Raw genomic sequence first — 7,655 nt, 5'->3', positions numbered from 1 at the left:
CCCGCAGCTCACGTGGCAGGTACAAGTAATGCAGGCGTTGCCGGGGTGGCGCCAGCTCGCTCCATCCGCTACTCTCCGGCCCTCGGCCTCCACCACACATTCTGATGGGAAGAGATGAGGCTGGGAGAGCATCTTCCTTCCAGCTGCATCCCACCTCCCTGGAGGTCACCCTGAAGGCCCACAGCAGCAGGTGCCCTCCTCATTCAATTAGCACCCTGATGATGTTAATTTCTTCAACCAGCATATAGATGGCCTACTGGATGGCAGGGCTTGAGACTCTAAAGGGCTCTGGAAGCCCGAAGAGCCAGAGGCTGGAACCTTCCTCTGGCCTGCTGCCAGCTCAGCAGTCCCCGTTAATCCCAGCTGACAAGCCTCAGCCAGGCCCTGAAAATCCAGGCTTCATTCCCTGCCTCCCTCTGCCTCGTGGATCTCTCCTCTTCCCCAATGAATAGCCCTCCATTTCTACAAAAGAACAAAGCCTGCATTTAGAGTGCAGACCCTGGACTGCCTACTTGGCCCATGGATGCCACCCTTCTTGTCTCCTTCCTGGGCTCATGCTCTGAGGGTCCAGGCCAAGGCTGGGCACTTACCCTGACACACAGGGCAGCAGCTTCCAGGAAGGGAATGGCGCTCTGATGGGGGACAGCTGAGCTCAGGACAGGCACGGTGAATGCAGAGCCAGGTCAGGTCCTGGGGAAGGGCATGTGAACACCATAGGTAGAGAACAGAAGGGAGGGTACAGAGCCTCGGCAGAATGTGACATTCAGGACAAGCAGGCAAATGTCAGAGTGAGTGGGAAGCCCAGACCTGCTGCAGGAGTGGAGTCAGCCACAGACCACAGAGGAGGAAGAAGAGGGGACTTCGGGAGTCCCCAAGGCAGGAGGGCTCACCTGGCACTGGCAGGAGTAGCAGGGGTCTGGCGGGGCCAGCTCAGACCCCAGCAGGTCCTCCGTGCAGTTACTCAGGGCCTCTGTGGAGGCGAGAATGCAATGTGGCGGGGAGAAGGGCAGAGCAGGGCATGAAAGCCCGGTCGATCCCACTGACCCGCTCGACCCCCAGACTTCTTGGGCCCAGGGCAAACCCGTGTCCTCAGCACCTTGACTCTAGGAAGGATAAATCCCTTTTCCCTTTGGTTCAGCAAAGAAAAGTTTAGACTTTTGAAAAGGAACTTTGCTAGGCTACTAGGGTGGGGGCCTGCAAACTGACAACGTGTGGCTCCCTCAGCCTGAGGTCTCTAAGCACCAGCCGGCTACCCAACCTGCCCCAAATTCCCACTTCCTTCATATTGCCTGGCTAAAAGAGCACAGGAAAGCACAAAGAGCCAGGGACCCAGGTTACAATCCTAGCCAGCACTCAGCGACTCTGCCATTTTAGACAGGTCGACAAACCGCTCTGAACCTGTTTCTCCATCTGTAAAAATAATAATAGTAATACCTATCTCACTGGACAATGGTGAGAATTAAATGAGTTACTGTTTATTAAAAAACCAAGTGTGGGTCTATGGCCATGCCACCCTGAACAAGCCCGATCCTGTCTGATCTCGGAAGCTAAGCAGGGTCGGACCTGGTTAGTACTTGGATGGGAGACCACCTAGGAAGACCAGGTGCTGTAGGCATAAAAAATAAAAAATAAGGGATTGTAAGCTGACAAGGTCCTTGCAATCTGTGAGGTCAACCAAGGGTTGCCTCGCCTAAAAAAAAAAAAAAGAAAGAAAAAGAAAGTACCAAGTATGGTGCATGGTGCATGGCATGCAGTAGGAGCTTAACCAATATTAGTCCCCTTCTCTTTCCTCGAAGCACATCCTAGCAGCCTTGATAAGAATAGCTAGCTCCCCACCCTCCACCTCTGTAGCTGGGCCACTCACTGCCCCTCTGGTCTTGACATCACTGCTCTCAAGAAGCCAGCAGCTGCACAACTGCTACCCGGAAGCACCACCTGCTGGGCAAGATGCTCCACAAACTGCTCCCAGCTTCAGAGTCAAAGGGTCCCGCCAGCTTCCCCAGTTCCCCTTGTGGCGGTGCAAGGCTCATCCGCCGGGGCAAGGACTTCCAGAACAGTCCCCTGGACTCAGAAAAGGGCTGGGGCTGGGACTGCGGAGCAGAGCTGCCATCTGGGGATGGTGGCCCTGCCCTCCTTATCCCCACATCCAGGGACTCACGGGCACAGGTGGGGCAGCAGTGCTGAGGCCCAGCGGGCAGGAGCTGGCTGGCAGGGCAGCCCACCAGGCTGGGACACTGCCTCCGGTGACAGCGAAGGCTGGGAGGCCCCACAGGCTGCAGCTACGACAGGAATGAGTGAGCAGGGGGTGAGTCCCAAGGCATGGAAGCCAAGAGCCACCTTCTTCCCCTAGAGTCCATGCCCCTCCATCTGTCTGCTGCACCTCCTCTAGCATGTCAGACTCCCTATCGTGGCCCCCCAACATGTCCCAGGTATCTCCCCCTACCTCCTATACACACCCACCCCACGCTCAGCATCAGTGCCCACATCTAACTCCAGATTTCCCAGCCCTCCTGGCTCCTTACCCCAAGCCCTGCCTCACCTCCTGGCCACAGGGACACACTCCTGTTTCTGACCCCCATAGTGCCTGCTCCTCATGGTGCCCTGCCCCTCAGCAGGGCCCTCACCCACCTCACAGATGCACACTTCACAGGGGTCTGCCCCAGGCTGGAAGCTCTCCCCTGGCTCATACTTCCGGCCTTCATGCTCACAGTCTTGGGGGGTGGGGTAAGAGCAGAATAGGACCAGGGAGACTTCAGGCTGGCAGCAGTGCCGGCGGTGGGGTTCTCTGCCCCCCAGATGCCCCAGCCCCCAGGATTAGGGCGTGCAAAAATGGCTGAAACAGCCTGTCTCTGCCACCCAGCCCAGCGCCAAGGCAGGGAGGTGCCGACGGGTGCTGTCTCTGTGCCGTCCACGCCTACCCACTCCCCGTACCCGAGCATCGAGGGCAGCAGTCGCTGGGCCCCTGGTGGGGCTGGGCACAGGGGCTGACACACTGGACGCGGGCACAGGTGACGATGCCCTTGTGACACGTGCAGGAGGAGCAGGGGCTGTCGGGAGGCTCCCAGCTGCTGCCTTCAGGATGCTCCTCTCCATGAGCCAGGCAGCCTGTGTCCCAGGGGAGCAGAGATGAGCGCTGAGTCTGGGTTCTCTATGTCAGCCCCTGACTGCCCACCCTGGGTCGTCAGCAGGGCACGTGGGCCTGGCAGGGGAGGGGACGCTGCAGGGATGAGGTGGTAAGGTGGCCTGGGGCAGATATTCTGTCTGCGATGGAGGGGGAAGATTCTGGGTTGGGGTCAGAACGCCTGGGCTCTAATCCCGCCCACGTCTGCTTGCTTGCTAGACCAAATGCCAGGCAGCAGGCAGTGTCCACTGTAGCCCAGCACCAGCAACAGTACCTGGCACACAGCAGGCATCTAATAAACACATGTGCAATGAATGAAAGGCTCCATCACTGACCATATACCCAAGGTAACTCCATCTCTCCAAACCTCAGTCTCCTCAAGGGCTGAGGGTATGAATGAAAGGCTCCATCACTGACCATATACCCAAACCTCAGTCTCCTCAAGGGCTGAGGGATGGGAGGGCTAGATGGGTGGACAGGGAGGTAAGGCAGATGGAGGGGCCAAAGTGAGGTGACAGCCCCACTGGCCAGGCATACCTCTGCAGCGGGGGCAGCAGCTCCCCTGCTCTGTGACCTGGAGTGGGCAGGGCAGGAGGGGGCAGTGCGGCCGCACACAGCTGACCTGGCCGGCCTGCAAGAGATGCAGACTCAGCGACTTGCTCCTTAGGTCCAGACCCCACACGAGCCCCCTCTGTCATCTCCCTACCATACCTGACAGCGACACCTCTCACAGCTGCCTGTGGGCCCCTCAAACTCCTCCCCATCCTGGTGCTCCAGGCCCTGAGAGAAGCAGCCTGTGGGTGACATGCTTCCTGAGTGGAGGTGCTGTGCCACCTTGCCCTGTCCAACCTCAGGCCCAGCAGAAAGGGAGAAAGGAGGGGCAGGGAAGGGCATGAGGGGCTGGTGCATGTGGAAAGCAGCTCACTGTGGCATACAGGGCAGAAGCAGGGTCCTGGAGAGGGGTGGGGGCAGAGAGCTGGAGGACATGGCTTCTTCTGGCAGCTCATGGAACCTTCCTGGAGAGAGACCACATTGCTACTTCCTGACTCCCATGTCATCACACACTCAAACCAGGCTACACACTGCCCCAGGGCACCAGACACGAAACCCTCCTGGGCCTGCCAGGCCCCAATCCCCATCGCTTGGCCCAGGAGTCCTGAACTGAATCTAATCCTGCCCCGCTAGATGTCACTGGCAGAATGTACCCCAGGAGACCTGAGTGGAGAAAACAACCCCTGGACAGAGAGGAGGATCAGGGATGAAAGCTTATCAAGTTCCCAAAGGGCCACCTCACCTGGCAGGTGCAGAGGGAGCAGGTGGGGTCAAGTGGGTCAGGAAGGGTCTCTCCAGGGGCAGCAGTGACCCCATGATAGAGGCATCCTGGCAGAGCGGGGAATGGAAGGGAAGAGCTGCCATCGATGGAGCCCTCCACTGCCACACACACTACACACACACACTCACACTCACATGCTCACACACACAAACGCGATATACACATACACACATACACACGTGTACGCACACACAGCCAGGCCTGGGGACATCTACCAAAGCTTAGGGAGTCTGAAAGGGAGAGAAAAGTGGCTGGGAAAGTAAGGGGCGGGAGAAGGATGTCAGCCGAGCTGTAAGCAGCGAGGTTTGCACGTGTGAGGCAGTGGAGGACGGGAGGCGAGACACAGGCTGCTGAGAGTGTGCCGTCTGTGCGGGCCAGCGTGGGAAGACGGCGTGAGGGGTGGGCACACCTGGAGAGGAAGGTGAGAGATGGGCTGGGCTCCGGAGGGTGGGCTAAGCAAGCAGGAGAGAAGGAGACCGCCCCTTGGGGTGCGCCTGAGAGCGGTGGGAGCCGTGGAAGGGTTTCGAGTCGCGACGTGATATTTTAGGAAGCCAGTGAGACAATTTAAGAGCGGAAAGATCCGGAAGCACAGGGATCCGTTATTTGGTGAATATAACTGTCACTGAGAAGTGACAGCAGGGACAGAGAGGAGGGCATGGATATAGTGTGCAGCGTCTGATGAAAACACAGGGTGCGTTTGCCGTGTGGTTATCTCAGGGAGGGGTCAGGGTGGCCAGTCCAGGGGACTCCGAGCTGCTGGGAACCCAGAAGGAGCAGTGGAAGGACACGTGCTGTCCTACCTTGGCAGGTGGGGCAGCAGTGCCCAGACGGCGTGAGCGGGTGGCTGCAGCCCAGAGGCTCACAGGGCCGGCGGCTGCAGGTCACAAAGCCTCTGAGGCAGGTACACATGTTGCAGGGCTCTCGGGGATCCGGGAACTCCTGGCTGCTCAGGTATGACTCCCCCAGATACTCACAGCCTTGGAGAGAGGACAGAGAAAGGCAGGGGAGGGGGCAGAAAGGAGTGAGAGGGCAGCAATCATCAGCTCTGACCCTGCGCCAGGCCCGAGTCCAAGGCCTCGGAGACCTGGCTATGGCTGGGAGGGAGGGCTCGGTCCAGGCTGGTGGGCGAAACAGAGGGGGTGGGGGGGAGATGGCAAACTTCCTCCCCTTTGGCCTGCAGAGAAATCCCCCTGTCCAATCTATAGGGAAAACACACATGAAATCTGTCAAATACCCAGCAGGCCACTGCTGGGCCAGAAGGCACCAAGTTTCCCAGCCTGAGGAGAGCTGGGAATTGCTCGCGATGGCTTAGGTAGCCTGGACCCAAGACATCCCTTTCCCATGCTCTTTCGAGCCCTCTGATCAAAGAGGCGGAGAGGGTCCCAGGGTGGTGGCAGCCTGCCCTTAGCAGCTGACACTTGCCGACCTCCTTTTTGAAAAAGAGAGGGTGCTTTGGGTGACAATGATGGGTCAGCATGAGCTCATCAATTGTAACCAATGTGCCACACTGGGACATTGATAATGAGGGCCGCTGTGTCTGTGTGAGGGCAGGGAGTATGCAAGAAATCTCTGTACCTTCCTCTCAATGTTGCTGTGAACATAAAAATCCTCTTTAAAAAAGTTAATAGAAGGTGGGGGTGGGAAGGATGATGAGTCTCAGGCTCAAAGCCTTGGCAGGCAAAAGCATCTGACTCGAATTTAATATTTCATTTCTAATTGTATTTATTTCTATGGTAATATTCTAGTCCTGACAAATCTAATTTTTCCATTTGCAGTGTGATATAAAGACTTCTTTCTAAATAAATTTAAATTTAAAAGTGAATTAATTTGAAGAAAAATACTAAATAAAGTTACAGTTGGTAGAGGATATTTAGAAAAAATTACTAAGATAATACAAGAGGGAACGAAGACTGGAAGACTGGTCTTATTCAATCCTCTTTTTTTTTTTTCAGGAGTTAAAATTAGGTTACACTTTGAAAATTGTTAAGGTAGCAAATTTTATGTTATGTGCATTTTACGAAAATTCACATTTATAAAATGTATTTTTTAAAACATTGAGAAAATTAGGCCCAGAGAGGTGATATGACTTGTCCAAAATCGCACACCCAAACAGCATCACAGGCAGGAGAAAATCCAGGCTTTAATCCAGTGCTTTTTTTTTCTTACTGTAATAAGTATTTTGTATCCACTCTAGGGCAGTAAGAGGGACCCAGCCCTTCCGTTCCCCCCCACCCCCCCACACACCCCCAGTCCCCTGCCTCTCACCATCACAGGCAGGGCAGCAGTCACCCCTAGCGGGGAAGGGGCACTGCGCAGGGGCACAGGCCCTGGGCTCGCAGCTGACGCTGCCCTCCCAGCACAGGCAGACGTGGCACCGGACGGTGACAGAAGGGAAGCGCTCCCCGCTGGCAACCTCTTTCCCCTGGTACAGGCAGCCTAGGCGGCAGGCGAGAGGGCAGCGGCTGTTGACCAAGCCCACGACCTCCCAGGCCCCGTGAAGTGGGCACTGTCTCCCCACATTCTCAGCGAGAACTCCGACGTGGGAGGGCAGGACCACGAGGAAGGGGACTGTCTGGGGCTGGAGAAAGGAGGACGCGGAGTCAGAGGATGCAAGGGGCTCTGCGGGCCTGAAGGGGGCGCCGCCGGGGCGTTACCGTCGCAGGAGGGGCAGCAGGGCCCCCGGCGCGGGTGGGCGCAGGGTGCGGGTGGGCAGGGCAGCCGCTGGCAGGACACGGAGCCGTCCAGGCAGAGGCAGCGGCGGCAGGGGTCGCCAGGCGGGGAGAAATGCTCCTGGTGGCGCGCGGGGACCAAGCCCCCCGGCAGCGGACAACCCGAGAGGGAGGCTGAGGTGAGAGAGCCTGTATCATGGGGAGACCAGGGAGAGCTTGCGGAGGGGGCCCCTCCGGGAGGAGCCGCCAAGGGGTGCAGCTCTTACCTGGGCACTGCGGACAGCACTCTCCTGGCAGCGAGACCGGCTCTGCACAGGGCAGCGGAGGACAGCGACGAGCCAGGCACTGCACGTTGCCGCTCTGCGTGGAGAGATGGGCCAGGCAGGCAGGGTTAGTGGTGGGAGCCAAGGAGACCCCCACCCCTTCCCACCCCACTGTGGTGGACCTACCCTGGCCTCCTCAAGTCCCTCCCGGACTCCCCTGGACTCCTCCTCCCATCCAAGTGGCAGACTCACCAGACAGTGACACAGGC

General features: G+C 57.7%; 1 protein-coding gene and 1 non-coding gene across 2 annotated transcripts in view; one reads left to right on the top strand and one right to left on the bottom strand.

Annotated features, from left to right (window-relative positions):
- KCP (kielin/chordin-like protein) overlaps window positions 1-7,655 on the bottom strand; it is a 22,979-nt gene that overhangs the window by 3,743 nt on the left and 11,581 nt on the right. The window contains exons 15-29 of the mRNA XM_025045856.1: window positions 7,639-7,647; window positions 7,390-7,483; window positions 7,109-7,297; window positions 6,720-6,890; window positions 5,255-5,431; window positions 4,416-4,501; window positions 4,047-4,137; window positions 3,833-3,915; window positions 3,659-3,752; window positions 2,932-3,105; window positions 2,629-2,711; window positions 2,159-2,279; window positions 891-970; window positions 591-690; window positions 13-101 (exon numbers count right to left, since the gene is read on the bottom strand). Coding sequence (XP_024901624.1) covers window positions 13-101; window positions 591-690; window positions 891-970; window positions 2,159-2,279; window positions 2,629-2,711; window positions 2,932-3,105; window positions 3,659-3,752; window positions 3,833-3,915; window positions 4,047-4,137; window positions 4,416-4,501; window positions 5,255-5,431; window positions 6,720-6,890; window positions 7,109-7,297; window positions 7,390-7,483; window positions 7,639-7,647 — 1,641 coding nt within the window. The remainder of the gene's footprint in view (window positions 1-12; window positions 102-590; window positions 691-890; window positions 971-2,158; window positions 2,280-2,628; window positions 2,712-2,931; window positions 3,106-3,658; window positions 3,753-3,832; window positions 3,916-4,046; window positions 4,138-4,415; window positions 4,502-5,254; window positions 5,432-6,719; window positions 6,891-7,108; window positions 7,298-7,389; window positions 7,484-7,638; window positions 7,648-7,655) is intronic.
- LOC112478721 lies at window positions 1,497-1,615 on the top strand. Its single transcript, XR_003045954.1, has one exon. It is a non-coding gene; the product is annotated as a 5S ribosomal RNA (ribosomal RNA).

This window comes from Pteropus alecto, unplaced genomic scaffold, assembly GCF_000325575.1.
Source record: "Pteropus alecto unplaced genomic scaffold, ASM32557v1 scaffold22, whole genome shotgun sequence".
NCBI classification, from domain to species: domain Eukaryota; kingdom Metazoa; phylum Chordata; class Mammalia; order Chiroptera; family Pteropodidae; genus Pteropus; species Pteropus alecto.
This window is presented reverse-complemented; position numbering and strand designations above follow the sequence as displayed.